The sequence below is a fragment of the Lontra canadensis genome, unplaced genomic scaffold (genome assembly GCF_010015895.1).
Source record: "Lontra canadensis isolate GAN:19392208 unplaced genomic scaffold, GSC_riverotter_1.0 scaffold18, whole genome shotgun sequence".
Lineage (NCBI taxonomy): Eukaryota > Metazoa > Chordata > Mammalia > Carnivora > Mustelidae > Lontra > Lontra canadensis.
Window position 1 is genome coordinate 5,162,635 of NW_022631012.1, and position 26,430 is coordinate 5,189,064.

Genomic DNA, 26,430 nt, shown 5'->3' on the forward strand with positions numbered 1-26,430 from the left:
GGTGGGGGATGAGAGGTGGCTCCTCATCACTAACTGGGCTTCTTGGTCAAGGACATGAAGATAAAGTTCTCGGGGTGGCTCAGTCAGTTAAGTGTCTGCCTTCAGCTCAGGTCATGATCCCAGCAAGCTGGGATCAAGCCCCACATCGGGCTCCCTGCTTTTTGGGGAGTCTGCTTCTTGCTCTTCCTCTCTCTCCGTCCCTCTCCTTGGCTTGTGTTCTCTTTCTGTGTCAAATAAACAAATAAAATCTTGGAAAAAAAAAAAAAAAGAAGAAGACAAAGTTCTTGGAATTCTATTCTTCTCCCTGCCATTAAGGAGTCTGAGATCATCAACTTTTTTTTTTTTGGGGGGGGGTATGTCTCTCTTTATAGATTGGGCCAATACAAAAGGAAACCTGTGCTGGCTGGTGGATTGAGTTCAAGACATTTGTCACTCTCTGGAAATACAACAGCCAAAGTTGGTTCTGGGTGTGCTCCAGGGAGACAGCCTCTGCCATGTGCAGGGCCGTGGTCCTGGCCCACCTCTCCAAGGACACAGGGCACTGAGGTTCCCAGGAGATCATCAAGCCCCACACCATCTCCTGAAACATGACAGGCCACTGTGTCTCTGTGCTGGCATGCCTCACCCCTGCCCGCAGAAGCTCGAACATCACCTGTACCCAAGAAGCTGCTGAGGATAACTGCTATTGACAACCGCTACACCTAGACCAAATGTTGCACTGCCACCCAGGGCAACTTTGCCAAGGCCGCCTTTTATGCCATCTGCAAGATCTATAGCTATCTCACCAACACGCCGGTAGTAAGAGACCCTGTTTACCATGTCTCCCTATCAGTTCACTAGACTGCCTAGTAAAGACCCACAGCATAGTCTCCATGCAGAGGATCCAGGATCCAGCTGTTGCCACCACGCAATGTTTTTATACAAGGAAATTAAAGTGAATCAATCAAGCTTGTAAAGCAAAACAAAACAAAAGAAACACTGGTGAGATGTGCTAACTATCCAGAACCCTGGACCTCATCATCAAATTGTACTGCTGCTGCGGCTAGTCTCACACCACACTGAGGCACACTGCCTCCGTAGTATTTTATTATTATCATAATAACTAATATTATTATCATTTTTATTTCATGTATTATTATCGTTTTTCAGAGGCTCAGCAAGACCCTGCAGAAAAAGGTCTCTTACTGCCCATACTGGCAGGTAACTTGATCGGCCGATGATCATCCGGAAAAACCAATAGTCTGAAGCTAATAAGTACCCTGGCACAGACTCCTAACGGTGGAGGTCCTAAGACCCACCCTCACCCCCACCCCAGGCATCGAGTCTAGAATTTTGGCAAGCCTGCACGGAGCCCTGAGCGCCCCCTGTCAGCTAATATCGTTCACACGCTTCTGTTCGGAATGAACTTCCTTTTTTTTTTTTTTTTTTTTTTTACTTCTTGATATTCTGCAATCAGTTAATGAGGTCTTCATTTCTGACGCAAGACCTCGTTTTCAGGCCTTTTTATCTCCTCCACTATTCGAAGGGTCTCAATGTCCTGCCTTACCTCCTTAGAATTCCACGCCGCCAACTACTTGAGTTCAAAATCCTTCACAGATTTCCTATCCCTAAAATACCAAGTCCGTACATTCAACAGCTCAGACTATCATTCCGTTGAAATGTAAATTCTCAAGCAGTATTTGGTAAGTTGAGGGAAAAAAGGAAAGGGCGAGACAGGAATTCCAAAGACGACTTGGTTGGCTGCGACTCCAGAGAGGGGTGTTGCAGTCCGGGAGACGCTCCGCCCGCCCGCCCGCCCGCGAGGAGGCGGGCTCCCGAGGTCGAAGCTGTCATCAGACTTCCGACTCCTTAAAGGCTCGCGGGACGCTTTTCGCGGGGGACGACCCAGCAGGACGGTCCCGCGGAGAAGCCACCCGCCCGCACCCGGCGCTGGGGTCTCCGAGGAGTCGCGTGCGTCGCCGCCGCCGCCCTTCGCCGTGGTCCCAGCCATGGCTGCACGCATGTTCCGCGGCTCCCTACGCTGGTGGGGCTGCCGCTGCGCCTTGCCCTCGCGGCCGGCCGCGAGGTGACTGCGGGCCGGAGGCTCTAGCGGAACTGCCCGCGCGGGCTGCAAGACTGTGAAAGGGGAGGGGAGCGGAGGGAGAAGTGGGGAGAAGGAAGGGTCGCAGGGAAGGGACGGAGGGAGTGGGGAGGGTCGCTGGGGGCCTGGAACGCTGCGCGCCGCAGCGGCGCGGTGCGTGAGGGGCGGCGACCTGGGCGGGACTGGGCCGTGGGCCCGGGAGGCTGCGGGGGTGGGGGCTGGGCCTCGACCTGCGGCGCGCGGAGTCTGGGTGGGACCGACGTCGACCAGGGCGAATGTGGGCTTCGGTTGTGTCCCCAGGAGTCGCGGGAAGACCCAAAGCGGGGTTAGCCAAAGGCTCATTCTCCGGCCCCAGTCTGGCTTGTGGGATTCTAGCACCCGCCGTAGAGGTGCGGGGGAGAGGCGCCCCGCCTGGCGAGGGACTGGGGCTTCTGCCTCTGGCCCTAGAACCTTGGGGAAGGGCGGCGGAGCAGTGCCCCAGGCGCTTTCAGGGTAGTGAGTCTGGAGCTGGGAGTCCGCCTCGCAGATCTGGAGTAAGAAAGGGTCAGGCGTCTGCGATGAAACCTGCTTGCAAGAGTGCCCCCGAGAAGGCAGCCCAGGACAGCAAAGACCTGACATCCGCCGCACCAGACAGTGACACTGATACTTATTTAATAAATCCTTTAATCAATTAAATCAGAAGAGATGATAGTCTGTCAGTGGCTCTGTGATTATTAAGGTAGTGTTTATGAGATCAAAAGCTTTAGGTACTGACACATAAAATCCATCGGATGAACTGGAAGCGTCCAGGATTCACAATTTAAGGAGTATGACATGAATGATAAATTAGCTCATTACAACATTGGTGGAACTCTTAGGTGCTGTGCGAGCGAAAAAGTACCTGTTCCTCCTGAGGACCGTTGGGAAGACTTCACTGAGGAGGTGTCTTGACTTTAGGATGCACATACTTTTCTGAGTTCTTCCCCAGAGTTTCGTAAGACTGTGACTTTCAATTTTTTGTTATCGGGACTCTTTCACTCTCCTAAAGTTAGAGGACCCCCAAAGATCTTTGTGTGTGTGGGGGGGGGTTGTACCTACCCATATGGATATCAGTGGATAACTACAAAACAAATTTTACAAATGTTTAGTTAATTAAAAGTAACAATAGAGGGCGCTTGGGTGGTTCAGAGGGTTAAAGCCTCTGCCTTTGGCTTAGGTCATGATCCCAGAATCCTAGGATCGAGACCCACATCAGGCTCTTCTGCTCAGCGGGGAGCCTGCTTCCTCCTCTCTCTCTCTCTCTCTACCTGCCTCTCTGCCTACTTGTGATCTGTATCTGTCAAATAAATAAAATCTTTTTTTTTAAGTAACAATAGAGATTACGGTAAGTGAAGTAAATCAAACAGAAGGATACTGTACGATTTCATTTATACATGGAATCTTAAAACAACAAATAAAAAAAAGAACTCAGATACAGAGAAAAAATTTTGGTGGGGGGGAGGGTGTGGAAATGGGTGAAGGGGGTCAAAACGTACAAGCTTCCAGCTCTAAGATAAGTCATGGGAGTTTAATGTACAACATGGTGACTGTAATTAGTACTGTATATATATTTCAAATTTGCTAAAAGAATAGACCTTAAAGGTTGTCATCACAAGGAAAAAAATTATGTGGTGATGGATATTAACTAGACTTATTTCACCATATATAAAAATACTGAATCATGTACGTCTGAAACTATATATGTCAATTATATCCTGACAATAAGTAAAAGTAACAATAATAAACCCATGATGTGTTACCATAAATATCATTTTTAAGAACAGTAGCTTTTTCAAAAAGGAAAAGAGACATCATTTACATTGTCTGGCTTCGTAGAAGACATCTCAGTTCTCATATCTGTTTTCTGTATTACGTGTATTGGGATAAGTTATTTTGGCTGAAGTCCAGGAAGAAAATCTCATAATTTCTGAAAAAGGAGGACCTGAGGGACCCTCTGAATAGGTCAGGAACTACAGTTTTATTATAGCAGACTTCTTAATGTGCAAATGAATCATTCAGGGAATTTGTTGAAATACAAATTCTGATTCAGTAGATCTGGGGTGAGGTCTGAGTTGGTGTATTTATAACCAGTTCCCAACTATCACTGAAGGTGCTGGTGGAGACTGTCTCCCTTTTATGATGTAAATGATTTAAAAAAATAATAGAACTTGGCCTGTTAAATTAGAAGTTTATTTTTGTTCAGTACAGATTTCCTGGTCTTTATAAGGAAAAAAAGGGCCAATGTATTCAATAAAATTTTCTTGGTCTTCAGGAAGTGGATGTTCCAACATACTGGCTGTAAACTGTCTTGATTTTCTTCCACATGTTCTCTCTTGGAACACTTTTGACTGACCTGAAATATCTTTATTTTTCCTGGCACTTCTTTCACTCTCTAGCATCTTGGTTTATTTTGCTTAGAAATATTCCAAAGGTTTCCTTAAGATAATATGGGATATAAAATTTTAAGATAGAGGCAGACTGGAATATAAATTCCACCCTGTTATTTGCTAAGTATGTTGACAAATGATTCCGTGTTTCAGAGCACCTGTTTCCTATTCTCGGCACATTTTTTTCCTGAGGAAAAATTTCCAGTACGGAAAAGCTATGTGGACAAACGTGCACATTATAGTTTTATTAATACTAGCAGGAAATTGGAACCAATCATTTTGTTGGATTTCTTTTCCTTTACTTCTTGCTGTTCTTGGTCACTTGGAAGAATGAAGAGATAGACCAGACCAGCGGAGTGGTGGGCAGCAAAGCAAGGTTTACTGAACATTAGTGAAGTTTATTGAGTGATGGTACAAAGGTCCCGAAGAGGGAGGGGACTTAAAGGAGGTGACCGAGAAGGATGCCGCTACTGGAGTTTCTGAGTCTAGGGGTGTTTATGGGCTTGTTGGAGGGCTGTTGTAATCTGATTAAGTCTCCCTGCACCTGGCATCATCAGGTTTTTTTGTCACATGAAAAAGAGTGGAGGCCTCCTTCTGAGGTATTGTGAAATCCTTTCAAATGTGGTTTCCTCTTAGGGCGGAGTTCCCTTGTCCCTGCTGCCTTCCTTCAACAATCCTTCATCAATTTCAGTTATGGGATAAAGTAAACTTTGGCCTGTCTGTTTGATATAACAGTGTAGTGATAGGCAAGACCCCTGCACGTGTTGGTGCTGTTACCTCTGACTTCATCTATTACTGTTTTCACTCAATCCACTTTGGGCCTCCTTGCCCTTTCTAGAATATACCAGGTACCATCCTGCCTGAGACCTTTTGCTCTAATTGTTTTCTTGTCCTAAAATTCTTCTACTCCAAAAATCTGCTTGGCTCTCCACCTTGAAGTGCTTGCTCAAATCTCATTTTTCACACTTAACCTACCTTGATTGCAGTATTTCCATACTGCAGGCGTGTCTCAGCCTTGTCCCAGACACACACTCTGAACCTTGCTCCACTTTTCTTTTCTATAGAACTTATCACCTTCTCCTTTATTCTATAATTTCCTTCTTTACTCTATTATTTATCATTATTCAGTCTCCCCTTCTAGAAATGTGAGCCCCAAAGCAAGAATCTTTATTTATTTTGTACACTCTTGTAGCCCAAGGTACCTGAACAGTTCTGGTGCATAATGAGTACTCAGAAAGTATGTGTTGACCAAATGAATGAATGAGCCATTAAAAATAATGATTTGAATGACTGAGTAGTAACCATGAAGGCAAAAGGCAGACTTATATATAAAAATTGTAGCACTACCTGTGCACAACCAAAGATTACCATTTGAAAAGCTTCTCAGTTATATTAATAAACTTCACTAAAAGTTGCATATGAAAGATAAATCTAAAGCAAAATGACAGAAAATGCATATTAAGTGTATTACTTAGCTTATGCTGTCATAACAAAATACCGTAGACTGGATGGATTGAACAACAAACTTATTTCTCGTAATTCTAAAGGTTGGGTAATGGAAGATCAAAGTGCTGACTAACTCTCTCTTCTTTTTATAAGGCCACAATTCTCTCAGATTAGGACCCTCCTTATGACCTCATTTCACTAATTACCTTCTCAAAGCCCTGTTTCCAAATACAATCACAGTGAGAGAGCTTCAACATGTATTTGGGAGTGACACAATTCAGTCCATAGTATTAAATAAAAATACATAAGCTAAAACAAAGTAATCCATTTCTGGTGGCAGGATTGGGTGGGGGGGTGAGGAGGGGGAGGGTTGAGACAACCTAAATGCCGGTAAGCAAAACTGCCGTTTAAACAAAAACACTAAGGAGAGGAGGGGGAAGGAAAGAGAAAAGAAAAAAGAATGAGAGGAAAACAAAAAAAAAAAAACAGGTTCCATCTAAGGAGGAGAGAAACTCCAAACAGAATTTCATGCAAAACAGAAAAACAACCTTTACCAAAATTTGGATATATGATAAAAAGTTTTTAGATATGAGTTTGAAAATATGCAAAGTGATACACAGATTTTCACATTCTTTTAGGAGTGCCCCAAGAGGGAAATAAACCTGAAATCCACTGACCTAAAGGAACTACAGAGCAGTCTTACCTTAAGGTTAATAGCAGGGGACAAGGAGAAGGAAGGGTCAGTTTCTGAAGATCTTGAATAATTCTGTGTTAATCCTTACAGAGATTCATGGACTTTTTTAAAAATTTTAACCAGGTTGCCCTTAATATGGCAATAACATCCCCAAAGTTTATATCTTACACACCTGCCATTTCAAATTGTATGATTCTGAATGAAATAATTAATTTGGATTCTGGAAAAAATGTTAATACTATCATAAACATCATAGTAACATGAAAACATCAATATTATTCTATGGTGGTATTTGAGTTTTACATAATTTAATTCACATCGTGTAACAACACTGTTTTACCTCAGTTCAGACCTGTGATTAGTCATAGGCACTATGTCCTCACTATGGGTTTGAAATGAAGAGTGAGTTGAATAAAGACAAACTAGTTGATTTCATCTAAATGAGGTAGATCCTATCAAAAGTGGTAATGTTCAAATTTGAGCAAGTCTATCAAATTTCAGAGCCTATCTACTTCTGTAGTGTGTCTCGGGGCGGGGGGAATCAGTGTTATGTTATTCAGTAGAAATAACCTTCCATGCTGTTTAGTGGTGTTAATTTGGATATGAAGAGTAACAAATCACTTAATTTTCTTAATGTGTATGTGTATTTTTTAGATATTCTCATTCTGGAGGAGAAGAACGTCTAGAAACTCCTTCTGCTAAAAAATTAACAGATATAGGAATTAGAAGAATCTTTTCTTCAGAACATGACATTTTCCGGAAAAGTGTAAGGAAGTTTTTTCAAGAAGAAGTGATTCCTTACCACGCAGAGTAAGTGGCACGTTTTCTTTTAAAGGAATATGAGTAAGGGGAACAATAAGAACCACTTCTTAGATAATGCTGCAAGTTTTCTACAGAAAATATACTGTGTTAATTGCTCTATTAACCTTTCACTCTCTTAACTATAATGCTATAATACTTAACTGTGTAACCATAAACTTAAGGATTCTTAAGAATCCTGAGATTCTTAAGTTAGTCCAAAGCTATTTAAATAAATTTTAAAATATACAATTGAAAATAAGACTATTTTGCAAATTCGCAACTCATTCTAAGAGTAGTACTCTTAAATGTCAATTAAGTAGTTAAATAGTTAATTACATATTTTTTCCTGCTTCATTAATGAATTAAAATATATAAAAGCTCAGCTGGCCAGCATAATGCAAATCTTGGTCGGCAATTGGCCACCTTAAAGTATTTTTATTACTGGGTGGGCTGTTTATTGATTAACTGATTAATTACTGATCCTGCTTTGTTCACCAAAAACCCATCGTTTCTATGAAAATAGAATTTTGCTCTATTTCCAAAATTCACTCACTGTCAGTACTTTACTACAATTAAAAAAATTTTTAAACACTGTTGGGGGGTACCTAAGTGGCTCAGTTGGTTGAGCAGCCCACTCTTGATTTCTGCTCTAGTCTTGGTCTCAGGATCAAGCCCTGCCCCCCCCCCCATCAGGCTCTGTGCTGAGCTTGGAGCCTGCTTAAGACTCTCTCTTATATGCTCTTTCTAAGATAAATAAATAAATAAATAAATAAATACCTTCCATTGAGATTTGATTAATGCTTTCTCAGTAAAAATGACCAAAATTAGCTAAACTTAATGTCATCACTAGTCTTTGGTGAAAAGCAACTTTCTTTAAAAACAAAAGAAGGGCACCTGGGTAGTTCAGTCAGTTAAGCTTCAGAATCTTGATTTCTGCTCAGGTCATAATCTCAGGGTCCTTAGATCAAGCCCCACATCGGGCTGCTGCTGAGTGTGGATCCTGCTTAAGATTTTCTCTCTCTCTGTCCATCTGCCCTTCCCTCTACTCTACTCGCATGTGCACACTCTCTAAATAAATAAATAAATAAATAAATAAATATCTTTAAGAAAGAAAGTAGGAAAAAGTTTTGCTCTAGGAGATTCTTTTTTGTTTATTGCTTTACTGATTTGAAACTTTGTTCCAGAAAAATTGTTGGTGAGGATTTGAAGTAAAAATGATAGAAGTTGACAAATTTTAGGTTAATGATAAAACTATTTCCCAAGGTACTTTAGGCAGTAGTTACATCAAAATGTACATGGCAATCAAACTCTTTTCATTTAAAATTTCTTGAGGTATCTGTGTGTAGCTTTAACCAGCATCATCAAAAATATACCTCATACTTGCCATAGCTAAATACCACTTAAAAAAATAAAAACAAAAGTTCTCAGATTCTTTATCTCCGACTTGCCATCTCTTTCCTCATTATGCCATTCTCATTTTTTAAAGAGGAAAAGCAGAGGTTGCACAATCTTATGCAAATATCTAATCTTTTCAGTTCATTTGACAGCTCAGCTGCAAGATGTTTCTGTTTTTCTGTTGTTCCTCCGTAAACTTAAGATTGCTGCTCCTGTCACCTTTTTTCTTTGCTCATCCTGGTCAATTCAGCACTTTAAGGAAATATACAGAGGCCAGTTGCCTTTACAGGAGAGTTGGGCAAATTCCCATGACAATGTGGCACAACTAAGATTCCGTCCTACGAGTACCAGCTGAGAGAAACGGTACCCATGAATATCCATGGATGTAATTCGCAGGTTCGATGAATAGTCAAGGGAGGAGAGACGGGCAGGTAAGAAGAAGTAAGGAAGACAGCAAGGAGGAGAAAAGACAAAAGAGTCAGATGCAAATAGGAAGTGACGGCCGATGTCAACAATAATTGCCTCAAATTAAGGGAACATTCCTGAACAATATCACTCATAAGTTCAAATTACGACCATTAAAGTAACGGGAAAGAAGCTTTTCTAATTTTAAAATGTTGCTGTTTGCAGGTGGGAGAAAGCTGGAGAAGTGAGTAGGGAGCTTTGGGAGAAAGCTGGAAAACAAGGACTGCTCGGTGTCAATATTGCAGAGCGTCATGGTGGTATTGGTGGGGACCTTTATTCCGCAGCTGTTACCTGGGAGGAACAGTAAGTACTCAGACATTGGAAGTGGAGTCTTATTTGTTGCTCACTTTCCTGAGAAGAGGATAAATTACGCTTTTTAATCTTATAATATTGAGAACAGTGTAAAATGTGAATGAATAAACCCTTCATATGCTCTTGTGCATTTTTTTTTGATGTGGGAAGAGAGGCAAATGCCCTTTAAATTGTTAAAATAGGTGCTGTTGAAAATTAAAGAGAGCCCTTCATTTTTAATTACTTCATGTTTACTTTTCTTCTTTTAAAAAAGCTATTTGGAAAAAAAAAAACCAGTAGAAAAATATTTCCATCAAATATACTTCAAGTTTAAGAAGAAATCTGTATGAGAAGAAATACAGATTTCAGTTGATGAATGGGCACAGAATTTGACCCACCAGTTCATCAAAACAAAATTCAAATAGGTTCTTTTGGATGAAAAAAGTTCATCCTTATACCAATCAAATGCAAATTAAATTAACCTGGAGATATCATTGTGAGTGTTTGCAAAAGTCAGTGAAAATTCAAAATCATAATATGCATTGCTGACAAGGTTGAAAATGAGACACTCATGCTATTAGTGGCATTAACAATTAGGATAGTCGATACTTTGGAGATTAAAAATGTGGATACATATAAAAAATTAAAAATATTTCTGCTTTTTGATCTAGGATGCCACTTTGGAGAATTTATCTTAGGGAAATAATTTTATAGAAAAAAGAGGAGCTGTGTGCAGAAATCATCGTCATGTTAGATCATAGTCTTCCAAATATGGAAGCAATCTAAATATCTGGTAGTGGGAGAATGAATAAGTAAATTCTATCACACAAACAATTTTGAATATTTTACAGCTATTTCAGATTATTCTTTGATAGCTAGGTTAGAAAGAAGGACTGTTTCGTGTCACATACTTAAAAAAACAGTTAAGTACAAATTCACACCATGACTGCAACTATGTTAGAAGATATCCTTATGGAAAAGGTAATTTGCCAGAATGAAAATAGTTGCTATGTTAGGATAATACAACTGTAGGTGATTAATACTTTTAAATGTTTTATCTTTTAATTCATTAGACAAGTATTCATGGAACTCTATTAGACTACTATTAATTGTATTAGAGTCAAAAATTAAAAGTTTAATAAAAGCAAAGAGAGAACATCTTCAGGAACTTCCTACGTTTGTGCAGAGACAGGCTATTACCATACAATGTGATAAGACTTAATAATTTTTGTTGTTTATTGCTTGTTATTGTTTCATTGAAAATCAAAAAAAACTGAAAGCAGAACAAAATATTTATTTTGTGCTTTAAATTTTCTTCTTTTTTTTTCTCTTTAAGAGCGTATTCGAATTGTACAGGCCCAGGTTTTATTCTTCATTCAGATATTATCATGCCCTATATTGTAAACTATGGCTCAGAAGAACAGATTAAGCGGTTCATCCCGCAGATGACCAGTGGGAAATGTATCGGTGCCTTAGCAGTGACAGAGCCTGGGGCGGGAAGGTAAATCAGCATTCATTTGGTTTTAAATTTCTGGAAGCAGTGCCCAACAGCAAATATTTTCTTACTATTCACTTCATATAAACCTTTGAACAATACGCAAGGAGGAGTACGAATGTGAACACAAGCAACCTTAAGTAACTTCAAACTCCAGTAGGAAAATAAGACCTTATCATATGTGCATAATAATAAAACATTTATAATATATGCCATTTTGAGATATTAATATGAGGTAATATCCTACCAAATAAAATGGTAGGATATGAGTTGAATTTGGAGCATGGTGAATTTGGATGTGAGGTGACATTCACATGGAAATGTCCAGAAAGCTTTTCGAAATAGGTATTTGGAACTCTGGAGGTGGACAGGGGTGCAAAGAATTGACGCAATGGGAATGAATAAGATGATTTATTCAGTCATTCAAAGGTTACTGACTAAGTGCCTTTAATGTGCCAGTGGTGAACAAAACAGTCATGTTTGTTGTGCTTACTGAGGAGAATGACAAGAAACACATAAATAAGTAGATCCCTAATTATAAATTATGATTAAGTACTATGACGGAAACATGGTGCTATGCTAGAGACTAATGGAGCGTGTGTGTTTGTTGGAAAAGGGAAAAATGAATTTAGATATGAGTGCCAGAGAAGACCTATAAAATGTGGTTATATGTAAACTGAGGTGTGACAGCTTTGTAATATAACTTAAAGTTTGGAATTGTGATACTTCCAGTTTTGTTTTTCTTTTTCAAGATTGCTTTGGCTATTCTGGGTCTTTTGTGAATCTGTACAAATTTTGGGATTGTTTGTTCTAGTTCTGTGAAAAATGCTATTGGTATTTTGTTAGGGATTACATTAAGTCTGTAGATTGCTTTAGGTAGCTAGTATAGACATTTTAGCAATATCTGTTCTTCCATTCCATGAGCATGGAATGTCTGTCCATTTCTTTGTGTTGTCTTAAATTTCTTTCATCAGATTACAGGTCTTTCACCTCTTTGGTTAAGTTTATTCCTATTTTATTATTTTTGATATGGTTGTATGTAGGATTATTAATTTCTCTTTCTGCTGCTTCATTATCAGTGTATAGGAATGCAGTAGATTTCTGTACATGGATTTTGTATCCTGCGAATTTACTGAATTCACTTATCAGTTTGAGTAGATTTTTGGTGGTCTTTCAGGTTTTCTGTATATAGTATCCTGTCATTGGCAAATAGTAAAAGTTTTACTTCTTCCTTACCAATTTGGATGCCTTTTCTTTCTTTTTGTTGTTTGGTAGCTGTGGCTAGGACTTTCAGCACTATGTTGAGTAAAAGTGGTGACAGTAGATAACCTAGTGTTGTTCCTGACCGAGGGGAAAGCTCTCGTTTTCCCCCATTAAGTATGTTTACTTTAGGTTTTTCATATAAGGCCTTTATTATGTTGAGATATGTTCCCTCTGGACCTACTTTGTTGAGAGTTTTTATCATAAATGGATGTTTTGTCAAATGCTTTTTCTGCATCTTTGAGGTGATCGTATGGTTTTTATCCTTTCTCTTATTGATGTGGCATATCACATTGATTGATTTCTGAATATTGAACCACCCTTGTATCCTGGGAAGAAATCCCACCTGATCATGGTGAATTATTTTTTTTAATGTATTGTTGGATTTTTTTTTTAAGATTTATTATTTATTTGACAGATCACAAGTAGGCAGAGAGGCAGGCAGAGAGAGAGGAGGAAGCAGGCTTCCTGCTGACCAGAGAGCCCGATGCAGGGCTTGATCCCAGGACCCTGGGATCATGACCTGAGCTGAAAGCAGAGGCTTTAACCCACTGAGCCACCCAGGCGCCCCTCTTGGATTTTTTAAAATATCTTTATTTATTCATTAGAGAGAGAGAGAAGAAAGAGAGAGAGAGAATGATTAGTGGGGAAAGGCAGAGGGAGAAGCAGACGTCCCACTGAGCAGAGAGCAAAATATGGGGCTTGATCCCAGAACCTGGAGTTAATGACCTGAGCCAAAGGCAGACACTTAACCATCTGAGCCACCCATTCATTTTTCAAGTATCTTGTTGAGGATTTTTACATCTATTTTCATCAGGGATACTGGCCTGTTGTAGTTCTTTCTCTTTTTTTGTGGTGGTGGTGGTGGGGGGGCTATCTAGTTTTGGTATCAAGGTAATACTGGCTCTATAGAATGAATTGAGAAGTGTTCATTCCTCTTTTATTTTTTGGAATAGTTTGAGAATAATAGGTTTTAACTCTTCTTTAAATGTTTTATAGAATTTGCCTGTGAAGCTAACTGGTTCTGGACTTTTGTTTGTTGGGAGTTTTCATTATTGATTCAATTTCTCTGCTGGTAGCTGGTCTGTTCAAATTTTCTTTATTTTCCTTCTTCACTTTTGGTAGGTTATATGTTTCTAGGAATTTATTAATTTCTTCTAGCTTATCTTCTTTGTTGGTATATAATTTTTCCTAATATTCTCTTACAATTTTTTGTGTTTCTGTGGTGTTGGTTGTTATTTTTCCTTTCATTTATGATTTTGATTATTTGGGTAATCTTTATTTTTTTTTGTTTTATTCTGATGAATCTGGCTGGAGGTTTATCAATTCTGTTGAATTTTTCAAAGAATTAGCTCTTGATTTCATTCATCTGTTGTGTTGTGTTTTTTATTTTTAGTTCCTGTATCATTTATTTCTGCTCTATTCTTCCTTCCTTCTGCTCTTTTGGGCTTTTGAGTGTTTTTCTTTTTCTAGCTCCTTTAGGTATGAGGTTAGGTGGTCTATTTGAAAATTTTCTTGCTTTTTCCGGTAGGGTACTGCTATAAACTTCCCTCTTAGAACCACTTTTGCTGCGTTCCAAAGATTTTGGACTCTTGCGTTTTCATTTTCATTTGTTTCCATGTACTTTTTGATTTCCTCTTTGATTTCCTGGTTGACCCATTCACTGTTTAGTAACATGTTATTAACCTCTGTGAATTTGTGCTTTTTCTAGATTTTTATCCTCATGGTTGATTTCCAGTTTCATAGTGTTATAGTCAAAAAAGATGCATGGCATGACTTTGAACTTTTTGAATTTGCTGAAATTTGTTTTATGGCCTAATATGTGATCTGTTGGGGAGAACGATGGCTGCCTTACATCCAGGGTATTCTGATACCAGCTGTGTGATTGTGGGCAAAATCTCTGTGCCTAAATGTCTATATCAGTGATACTTATTTAATAGGTTATGGTGAGGGTCTGAATTCTTGGTAATACTAAGTAGTATATTTTAAGACCATTTTTCATATTTCATATTTACCATTTAAAAGGTTTTTTTTTAAACCACAAACTGAGTTGTGTCATTACCTTTATTACCTTTGATATGCCCCTATACAGAAGAATTACTTTAATAAGCCATGTGTAGGGGTGCCTGAGTGGCTCAGTGGGTTAAAGCCTCTGCCTTCGGCTCAGGTCATGATTCCAGGGTCCTGGGATCAAGACCCACATCAGGCTCTTCTGCTCAGCAGGGAGTGTGCTTCCTCCTCTCTCTCTCTCTCTCTACCTGCCTCTCTGCCTACTTATGATCTCTTGTCTATCAAATAAATAAAATCTTTAAAAAAAAATAAGCCATGTGTAGACCTTAGGAACTAATATTTCATATTGACTTATGATGAAAACTATGTTAGAATACAATAGCATGCAGCTTTATTTATTTTTTTTTTTAATGATTTTATTTATTTATTTGTCAGAGACAGAGGGAGAGAGAGTGAGCAAGCACAGGCAGGCAGAGGCAGAGGGAGAAGCAGGCTCCCCGCCGAGCAAGGAGCCCGATGCAGGACTCGATCCCAGGACGCTGGGATCATGACCTGAGCCGAAGGCAGCCGCTTAACCAACTGAGCCACCCAGGCGTCCCTAGCATGCAGCTTTAAAATGTTCTTTATAATCATCTCTCCTTTTACTGAAAACCAAATTAAAAGTTTTAGGTCATTTAACTCATCTTTCAAACAGGTGGCCATGTTTCCAATGTCTGGTGTCCCCAGGATCACCTCCAGGTTCAGTGATTTGTTAGAAGTCACAAGATTCAGCTTCTAATTGTATTCACTGTAATTTATTTCAGTGAAAGAATACAAAACAGAATCAGTAAAACTAAAAGTCTCATGGACTGAAATTCATAGAATTCCAAGAGCTCTCTTTTAATGGAGTTCCACAGGACTTGTTTAATTCCTTTAGTGACAAGTTCTGAGAATACTTATGAAATGTTATTTACTGGGGTAGGTCATTAGACTCTCAGTACCGAGAATTTTATTGGAAGTTGATCACATAGATACTGTTTGTCTGGCATGTGGCAAAAGTTGAGATGCCAAAAAGCAAACAAGTGTTTAACATAAATCATTATTTGTTCAAACCGTTTAGGTACATAGTGCATCACTCTTCTCTGATCTGGGATTGGTGGGAACCCTCCTGCCAAATTCATAGATGCCAACCAAAAGCCAAACTTATAATCAGGCCTTTTTAAGGATAGCAGCCTGAGACCTATTTATTTATTTGTCAGACAGATAGAGCACAAGCAGGGGGTGAGTCGGGCAGAGGGAGAAGCAGGCTCCCTGGTAAGCAAGGAGCCTAACACGGAACTCTATCCTAGGACCCTGGGATCATGACCTCAGCTGGAGGCAGAAGCCTAACCAGCTAAGCCACCCAAGTGTCCCATTTGAGTGCCTGTTATATTCAAATATATTCAAATATATTCAGTATGCTATATGAAGGGCATATAAGCTTGATCTACAGCATGTCCTCAGAAGGTTTGAGTCTGATAAGTGGGGTAGGCAAGAAAGGTAAGATCTTTTTAATTAGTCACTGAAATACAAGATAAATGCTGTAAGAGAGTGTGTTATTTTCCTATGGTTTCCATAACAAATTACCCCAAACTTGGTGCTTAAAAAGGCAGAAATTCATTCTCTCACAGTTCTGAAGTCCAGAAGTTCAAAATTAGTGTAAATCGGCCCAAATCAAGGTATCAGTAGGGCTACACTTCCTCTAGATGTTCTAGGGCAGAATCCATTCCTTGCTTCTTCCATTTCCTGGTGTCTGACACGATTCATGGCCTTGTGATCTTATCATTCCAGCCTGCTTCTGTGGTAACATTGCTCCTCCTTTTCTGTGTGTTTAATCTCTGTCTGCCTCTCTTTCATAAGGACAGTTGCGTTTAAGTCCCTCCATCAGATAACCCAAGATAATCTCCCCATCTTGAGAGCCTTAAATTAATCACTTCTGCAAAACCCTTTTTCTATATAAGGTTCCAAGGATTAGGATAAGTGATGTAGATTCTTTATACATGATGTTATTTTTGTAGGATATTTACAAAAAATTGGAAACTACCCAAATAGATTGTTTTAAAAAATCATGATAAATCTATACAATGTAATTCTATGCTGATGATATAAATGATCTTATGGAAAAGCATTAGATCTTATTTGGAGGTCGAAAGCATATAATTTTATAAAAATACATACATGTGTGTATCTGTTTCCGTTGAAAAAATGATGGAAGGTTGTATTTTTAGAAATGTTTATTCCAGGAGATAAAATTGTTTTCAATATTTTTTTGGTCTGGAATATTGTCTGTGCCTTTCATATTTCATTTGTGAACATTTGTTTATTTTTTATTAAAAAATAATCTATTCCACTTTTAGAGCAGGCTTGTTAGAGGAAGCATTTGAGACATCGTCTTTTAAATAGCTAAATTTTACACTTGATCTTAGCCAAAAGGCCGAGAAGTGATTGACTAGCTAAGTTTTGATCAGTAGAGATAGGGGAAGGATCCAAGGTGAATGGAGGCAGGCAGGTACGTGGTGGCAAATAATCTCAAATATAGTGGGCTTTAAGATGTCATCTGAGTCTAATGTGGAGGTCTTGAATGCTACTTGGAATTTTTATGCTCTATAAAAGCTGACTAGTTTATGTAATCTTAATCATATACATTTGTATAATTGGTTTAGAAAATGATACATCAGATGTGATTTTTCAGTGCATTTGTATGAAATTTCTAATATTAGAAGTCAATTTCTATCATGGTATAAACAGTTTGAATTATCACATTATAGACATACTTATGTAAGATCTTTTTGATAATGCAGTTTTTAACCAACTAATGAATTTCTTTTCATTATACTTCACTTTTTTCCAATTGTAGTGATTTGCAAGGAATAAGAACAAATGCCAAAAAGGATGGAAGTGACTGGATTCTCAATGGAAGCAAGGTGTGTAAAGAGAGGCTTCCACAGCCCTTCTCTCCTCAGTCATGCCAAGAGTCTTAATGCTTACTCATTGTTGATTCTCTCAGATCTATGGACTCAGGAGAAGAATTTTTATTCAAGTTTTGTCTTGTAAGAATTTTGCAACATTTGTATTAAATGAGATCTGTGCCTCTTCTATGTTCCATTTGTCATGCTCTCCTCCCTAATATGGAAAATGTTTTCGCTTCCAAATAGCACTTCTCAAGCCACAAAAGAGAGAGGAAAGGCTTGTATTGTCCAAATATGAGACAAACAATAATTAATAAACTTAATATTCATGAAAAATTGGAGATAAGATTTTCTTACAAATATCAAGAAGAGTTTCAAAAGTTTTTTGTAGAGAAAGAATTTGATAGAATTCTTTGATAGAATTTGAGAGTTCTTCAATCTGAGAGTCACATCAACCCAGATAAAATTGGAAAGCTCTCCAGTTAAGGTTACAGACAGGCTTAGGAGTAAATACGTCCCTTAGAATCTAATATTACTGATGGCAGAGGATTTTGTTTACCTAAAGCTGTGTCTGGTATAAACTCAGTAAATATTTATTGCTGATTGAGAGTTAAGTGAAGGAAAGATGTTTATCTTTTACATTAAGGAGGCCTTTCCAAAAATTGTTTCAAAGCCTGTTGAAGAACTAAATATGTTTGTTTTCTTTGAATTTTTTGAAAAAAATTCTAATTAGTTTTAGATTAATAACTCGCACTTACAAAATCACAAGTTTAAGTGTTATACTGTCAAATCACTGTAAGATTTTGTAAGCACTCTTGATTTCTGTACTTAACACTGTCAAGGACTAAGAACAGTTTGTGGGCTCACATTGGTCTGAATAACACATTTGGAGTAGCGCAGTTCTAAAGACCATTCCATAATCTAGTTTCATAGTTGTTATACTGAAAAATAGTATCTGTGGTATCAAATAAATTCAGAAAATGTGTGCAGCTTCTCATCCTTTGATATGCTGATATGCATTGTGAACCTCTAAAAGTCGGATACAGTATGTCTTATGCCCTAGGAAATTCTCTTCAGATTATCTTGAGTCACTGGTGTTTTCCCAAATATACTTTAAGAATTTTAGTCTAAATTATTCATCCTAAGAATGATAATAAATATGTCCTGATTCTAGTATATGATCACTTACCTCTGCCCACAGAGGACCACAGAAGACTAGGATATTTGGTCAAAAATAAAATGGGAACCCTTTCTCCTATGACTCCAGCTTTCTAAGCAGGTCTTCTGTGTGAACCACCCAAGATAACACCACTGACTGCTTCCAGATCTCTGTTAGACATAACAAAAAATTGAAAGAAAGCAAAAGTAAAGGAATAAATAAGTAAATATAGTACATCAATAAGATGCACCTATTAAAGCATCAATATGAAGTTTTTAATGGTATAGAAAAATAATTACATTAAGTGAAGAGATCATATTAACATTTAAGTGAAAATGCCTATAAATTTCAACTATGTTAAAAGAAAAAAGACCAGAAAGGAAATTCATAATGCTATTTGTATGATGGACTCATGGAGGATTTTTTTTCCTTTTCTTTTTTTTTTTTTTTAAAGATTTATTTAGTTATTTGACAGAGAGAGAGAGATCACAAGTAGGTGGAGAGGCAGTCAGAGAGGAGGAAGCAGGCTCCCTGCTGAGCAGAGAGCCCGATGCGGGCCTCGATCCCAGGACCCTGGGACCATGACCTGAGCCGAAGGCAGAGGCTTTAACCCACTGAGCCACCCAGGCACCCTCCTTTTCTTTATCACAATACACTATCTATGTAACATCTACAATGACAATTATAATATAATGACATCTACAATTTCTATTATACCAGAAAATTAAAAAATAAAAAATGATGGCACTCATTAAGGATACCACCAGCCCTATTAAAAATTTTGACTGTTATGATTAGGAAAGAAATTGAGAAAGTCTTTTTTACAGAGAGAATTCTGTTATAATTTTATAAGAAAAGGAGATCAGTCATGCTGGAAATACTTACATTCTGTCAGACTATTGCAGAAATGGTTCAGAATCTATTAACAGTTTTCCACAATTATGTCCAAGAAAAACTGTTGAAGAACTCCATTCAATTTTACCAAATTGAAATCAGCATTAAGTGAACAGTTTTTGCCCTGTAAACAGTTCCTTCTTTCCTTTCATTCCGTTGTTTGTCTTTATGTATAGTAATGTCTGTTGGTATATGTCTGAGGCCTGGATTTAGAGGATACAGGCACTAATCAAAACAAAAAAAGGCACTGTGGGCAATTCAGCTGTGGCAACTACACAGATGGCCATTATAATCTTAAAAAGGTACGAAACTGGGAGACCTGAAAGGTTTTTGAACAAGTGGTGTAATGGAGCAACACTGTAGAAAAAGTAGTTTTGCCATGATGTATAGAATTTATTTTCTGGAATACATTTTTCTCATTTAGTCAACAAATATCCTTGAAGGCCTTCTATATGCCAAATGCTATTCTAGGCACTACTGGTAGGTATATGAGTAGGAAATACTCCCTTCGCTCAAGGATCTCCTTATACAGAGAGATGTTGAGGGTCTTTGATTATTGTGTCAACATATAACCATGTCCCCCTTCACTTGCTATCATGTAGACAAGCCTCATATCAGTAGCTTATTTCCCATTATTTGTATGTATAGCACTGTGGATTTTAGAATATAATTGTTCTTTAATAGTATAGTGTCATTTAAAACAGATTCCCTTTTCTCATCTGCAGCTTCTTTCTAAAATACAGTTTATCAGGCACCAGGGTAGCTCAGTTGGTTAAGCGACTGCCTTCAGCTCAGGTCATGATCCTAGAGTCCTAGGATTGAGTCCCACATCGGGGGACGCAGGGCCACGGTGTCCCTGTTCGATGGGGAGTCGTCTGTTTCTCTTTCTGCCCCTCACCTGTCTTGTGCTCTTTCTGTCTCATTCTCTCTCTCTCAAATAAATAAAGTTTGTCATTTTATCATTTTTATAGATAATTCTGTTTTAATTTGGAAAGGATATAATAAGCTGTGTTCATTATTATTTATAGTATTAGTTGTGGAATGAAAATGCACTGGGTTCATTCTTTGAAGTATTGGGCTGTTTTCCTTGTGCTCTTTAATAACCTCCTATAGGTTATTAACACTGCAGAGCCTTGGCTAGAGTACAAAGAGAGGCATAAAGTGTGTCTTGTCTGATATAGTCTTCTTGAATATACTTTCTTTTTTTTTTTTTAATATACTTCCTTCCAATCATGACTTATACATGGATCTGATTCATTGTGGAACATCACAGTATATTTGGGGTTGCAGGTGTTCATCTCCAATGGGTGGCTGAGTGACATTGTGATTGTAGTGACAGTCACAAATCGTGAAGCTCTCTCTCCTGCCCATGGCATTAGCCTTTTTCTGGTGGAAAATGGAATGAAAGGATTTATCAAGGGAAGAAAGCTACAAAAAATGGGACAAAAAGCCCAGGTAAGTCACACTATAAATTATTAATTATAAATAATTGAGCTTACTCAATTATGACTTAATAGAACTATGTAGTTCTATAATTTTGATGGATGTATATCAAATCATATCTTCTTATGCAAAATTCCTAAGATACGCTTTTCAGAAATGTTAAGAGAGATTTATTCCATTTATCTAACTGTATCTCTTTCTGTTATTCAGCAGCAGAAGTGAATCAAGGTATTTTGAATATCTGCTTCATTAATGGCAAAATTAATTATATGTTGGTAGACCTATTAAACTGATTGAAGAAAATTATGAAATAAGAGGAGAAAATATTTTTTTATTATTTGGTAATTATCTTGTAGTTTTTTCATCACCAAAAAAGAAAAACATGTTTTACTTTGCATTAGAAACCCTTAGCTCTTGGTACATATACAACTGGACAAGATTGGAGCTAGAATGACAGTGTGTTGTGAGAAGGCCACCAGTTTTTGGAATCAGGTGAACCTGGCTTTGCATACCTGGTTTACCACTTCCACATCGTAATATTAACCACTCCAACTTGGCTTCTAGTTTTTGTTCTTCTTTTTGTTTTCTTAAATGAAAATAATCATTACCTCATTGGTTTGTTGGGAGACTTGAGTGAAATAATTCTGTACTTAATTGTGTGATCCATTAGGATACTGCAGAATTATTCTTTGAAGATGTCCGGTTGCCAGCTAGTGCCCTAATTGGAGAAGAGAATAAAGGCTTCTATTACCTCATGAAAGAGCTTCCACAGGTCAGAATTATTAAAGAGTCCGTCTTTTGATTAGCTAATGAAGTCGAATGCAATAACATAGAACTATGGAAATTCACATATATAAAACTTATGATACAGTCAGTCATTTGAGTATAGCTTAAAGTTGTAAAAAACAACAACAAAAAAAAACACCTGAGTTTTGTAGGCTAGATAAGTAAATAACTAAACTCAGGGATATCCAATCAAAGCTTATAGGTGAGTAGGGAAATTACGTATTTCATGACTATGATACCCTCTTAGAATCATTTTAGCTTCTTAACTACAAGTCAAGAATTCTTAGCTCCTTATAAGGAATGGTCAGCCAAAACATTTGGCAGGATTTTTTGTAATACCTGAGAATCAAAGGAGAAAGTTGTTGAGTTCATACCCCATAAGGTCAGCCCTCACCTCTGTGTTTTTGGAGTGTGCTAGCTGAGCGTCACTGAGTCTCACATACTAGCATATGAGCATAGGTGCATATGCCTACTAACTGCCTCAGCCTGGGCTAAACATGAAATTGGGGACAAGGCTAGAAACACTGCCATAGAAATAGAAAAAGAAATCACCAGCAAGATGGATTTAAACTGGTTGTGGATACTTTTGCACTAATAGACAGAATTTAACCTGTACCCTTTGAGATATTGATTTTCACAGACCAATTAGGACATTAATGTGCAGAGATCAATAAAAATCAACAATTTCATATTTCTCTTTTCATTGATGAGTGATGAGAAGGAATGAAATAAATTATGTATATATCTATAGGTAGTAAAGACAGTCATTTATAAAAATAAAGGATTTGTTTTAGAGAGTTATTATGGAGATGTCAAAATATTCTTATAAATCTTTGTGGGAGCATTTTCTTCTAGAAGTAAGAGATTAATTTTTAGGAGTTTCATAAAGATTATGAGATTTATTATCATTGAAATCATGTGAAAATCACTTGTGGAATTAGAATGATGCTTAAGACCTAATTTTGGGTTCTAGGAAAGGCTAGTGATTGCTGACCTGGCAGTTTCAGCCAGTGAATTCATGTTTGAAGAAACCAGGACTTATGTTAAAGAAAGAAAAATTTTTGGGAAAACAGTTGCACAAATGCAGGTAAGCTTGTCATCATAGTTTAGTATTAAGTGACATCAATCTAAATATGAATATGGAATAATTCTCATAGAGGTAGTATTAGAATCCATGGAGCTAGGTGAGACCGTTGTGGGGAAAAGTAGAGAATAAGACAAGAAGAGGTTCTAGGACAGAGTCCTGTGAAAAATGTAGGATTTACAGGTAGAGTAGGAGGAGACGAACCTGCAAATACAACAGAGAATGAATGGCTAGAAAGAAAAAAGCAAATCAAGCAAGTAGTGTTCCAGAAGCTAAGAGGAAAGATTTTAAGTAAGCAGGAATGGGGCCAATGACACTTAGAGGGAAACTAAGATGAAGGTCAAGAGTGCCCATTGGAAGATGAATGGATAAAGATGTGATAGATAATGGAATGAATGTGATACACACACACACACACACACACACACACACACACACTCACCAGGAATATTATGCAGCCATCAAAAAGATGAGATCTTACCATTTGCAATGACATGGGTGGAACTAGAGGGTACTATGCTAAGTGAAATAAATCAATCAGAGAAATAATTATCATATGATCTCACTGATATGTGGAATTTAAGAAACAAGGCAGAGGATCATAGGGGAAGAGAGGAAAAAATGAAAGAAGATGAAAGTAGAGAGGGAGACAAACCATAAGAGATGCTTAATCATAGGAAACAAAGGGAGGGCTGCTGGAGGGGAGGGGGATGGAGGGATGGTGAAACTAGGTGATGGACGTTGGGGAGGGTATGTGTTGTAATGAGCACTGGGTATTATATAAGACAGATGAATGACAGACCTGTACCCATGAAACAAATAATATATTCTATGTTAATTGAATTTAAATTAAAAATAATAATTAATTTAAAAAGACTGCCCACTGGACATAGTGGTAGGGAAGTTATTTCTTAAGAGCCATTAAGGGACTGGAGTGGAATGGTGCCAGACCAGAGTGGTAGAAGAATAAATGGAAATGAGGAAGTAAAGATACTCATAGCAGACAACTCTTTCCTGAGTTCAGTTGTGAATGGTAGTTAAAAGAAGGATGGTTACTAGGGAGTAAGAAGAGGATGGGGGGGCAGAATTTTGGGGTCAAGTGACATATTTGGAGATTATTAATTTTTTGTTATTTTTATGTTGAAAGTGCTAGAAGCGCATTTTAATACCTAGAGATAGGATTTAGTTAAGAGAGAAAGATTGTAGATATGAAGAGGATAATCAATTGGGTCTGATATTTGAGAAGGAATTAGGATGTGGATGCCAAAGCACATGGAAAGATAGACCTTCCCACCCCCACAGCAGAGATGTTTCCTCCATTGACAGAAAGGACAAGTAGGGGTTCATTCAGATACTTACCTCTGTTGGTAGAAGATCAAAAAAGCTCTTTTATGAAGGCTTTCATTTCCCTTAAGTAATTAATATAGGGCAACTCAGTTCTTGAAGATCAGCTGAGTAAATGGGGCATGGAAGTGTCCATGGAGAGGAAGATTTGAAATACCCTTTCAAACTGAGAGACTGAACTAACTTGAAAAATATAGTAAGGCTGCTGGCAGTGTTGAGGACTCCAGTGAGGTTAATGATCATGGGTTTATAGTGGTACCTTCTGCTTTTTTGTGTATTAGATTTACTAGAAGGGTTTCAGTCTCCATGATCAAGCACAGAGTAGGTGGATGACTGTTTAAGGCTGCGTTTTGCAAGGAAATTAAAGGTATTTGCCAAAGAACTCAACATATGGTGCCCATAATCACTAACCATGCCAATTAAATATTAGACTCTAGTTTCTTCTTAAATGAACAGTTTATAAACAAGGAAGTCATAAAATTGATTAAACATTTTATCAGCAAAAAATCTGGAATTGGAAATCTACTTAAGGAGTTTGAAGTGGAATGACTTATTAGATGATGGGCTTTGTAAAGGGCAAGGCAGAAATGAAACACTTTGGTAGGCTTTTAGGACCAGCATTACAGAAATTGACTTCAGGCGTGATTAAGTCCTAGGCTCAACTACTTGGATCTCTGTGGTCTCGTCAGGTTGTATGATCACTCTCCAAAGCATTTTATTATTTGCAAGATGTGAATAATATCTGTAACCTGTCATGTAGAATCGCTGTGAGGATTAGATGGTTCACTCAGAGTGCTCAGAATATTGCCTGGCAAAGTAACCACTCCCTAAAGTTTGCTATTTTTCCCTTACCAAGTGTCTTCCTCCATTCTGTTCCAATGAAGGGAACCTTTTCATCAACTTCTGGCTCCTGGTCTGGACCTACCTCAGGCCATTTTGAGAATTATTTGCTACCTGTGTGTTCATCAAGTGAAGTTTTTCCAGGGCGCCTGAGTGGCTCAGTTGGTTAAGCATCTGCCTTTGGCTCAGGTCATGATCCCAGGGTTCTTGGATCTAGCTCCACATTGGGCTGTCCCGCTCAGCCGTGAGTCTGCTTCTTTCTCTGCCTCTGATCGCTTTCACTCTTTCTCAAATAAATAAATAAAATCTTCACTTGATCTGAGAAAAGAAAAAAGTCAACTTTTTCCATTCTGAAAACACTTCTTTATATTCTTTCTTATTGACATAACAGATTTAAGAATAGTTGTTCTGAATCTGAATCTAAAATGAGATACTTTAGAAAACAACTTATTAAAATGGTATGCTTTGACTTGCCTAAATTGTGATTTCCTTTAAAGTAAGGATTTTATATTTTATATTCCTTTTCATTTATGTATAATTAATTCACACATTGCAGTGATTCTTAGTGTTTGTCCTCTTCCCACAGGCATTTAGAACTGTCAGGAAGTAGAGTACACAGCAAAGGGGAGGATGGTGTTTGGTATTTGGTATTTTGGAGGCCAGTATTGTTAAATGTCCTGTAATTCAGAGATAGATTTGTAGAGCAACTAATTGTCTCACTCAAAATGCCAATAATCTCCCTTTGAGAAATAGTGATATACATAATTTATTCCTTTTTGTTTCTCTGAACAAATATGTACTGACTGCCTTCTAAAGGTTGTATGCCGAAATATAATTTGATAGATATGATTCTGAAAATATACGCTATAGGCTCCTCCCAACATGAAGTATTACTCTGTGACTTTCTGAACTTTACCCAAAGTACTTTATAGGCAGAAAATACTGCCAGTTCTGTTCCAGATATTGCAATTAAGCAAGCCTAATGAAGTTTTTGGTTTCCCAGTGCATATCTTTACACTATACTATGTCTATTAAGTGTGCAATAGCATTGTGTCTAAAAGGTGTACTACATACGGGACAGCTGGGTGGCACAGTCAGTTAGTTAAGCATCTGACTCTTGGTTTTGGCTAAGGTCTGATCTTAGGGTCATGAGATCTAACCCCGTGTGGGGTTCTACGCTCAGTGTGGAGTCTGCTTAAGACTCTTTCTCCCTGGCCCTCTGCTCCTTACCCCTGCATATGCGCTCTCTCCCTTTCTCTCTCAAAGAAATAAATAAATCTTAAAAAAAAAAAAAAAGGTGTACATATCTTTATTAAAAAATACTTCATTGGGGTGCCTGGGTGGCTCAGTTAGTTAAGTGTCTGCCTTTGGCTCAGATCATGATCCCAGGGCCCTGAGATTGAGTCCCGCATAGGGCTCCCTGCTCAGGGGAGAGCCTGCTTCTCCCTCTGCCTGCCATTCCTCCTGCTCGTGCTCTCTCACACCAGCTTGCTCTCTCTCTGTCAAATACATAAATAAAATCTTTAAAAAATATATTGCTAAAAATGCTAGCCATCATCTAGCCTTCAGCAAGTGGTAATCTCTTTGCTGATGGAGGGTCTTGCCTCAGTG

The 26,430-nt window shown here is 38.1% G+C and overlaps 1 protein-coding gene across 1 annotated transcript in view; it reads left to right on the top strand.

Annotated features, from left to right (window-relative positions):
• Positions 1-1,902: 1,902 nt before the first annotated feature.
• Positions 1,903-26,430, top strand: part of ACADL (acyl-CoA dehydrogenase long chain) — a 39,772-nt gene continuing 15,244 nt past the window's right edge. The window contains exons 1-8 of the mRNA XM_032859900.1: positions 1,903-2,065; positions 7,280-7,435; positions 9,452-9,589; positions 10,914-11,078; positions 17,218-17,284; positions 20,613-20,777; positions 21,436-21,537; positions 22,525-22,638. Of these exons, the coding sequence (XP_032715791.1) occupies positions 1,989-2,065; positions 7,280-7,435; positions 9,452-9,589; positions 10,914-11,078; positions 17,218-17,284; positions 20,613-20,777; positions 21,436-21,537; positions 22,525-22,638 (984 nt within the window). The 5' untranslated portion in view covers positions 1,903-1,988. The remainder of the gene's footprint in view (positions 2,066-7,279; positions 7,436-9,451; positions 9,590-10,913; positions 11,079-17,217; positions 17,285-20,612; positions 20,778-21,435; positions 21,538-22,524; positions 22,639-26,430) is intronic.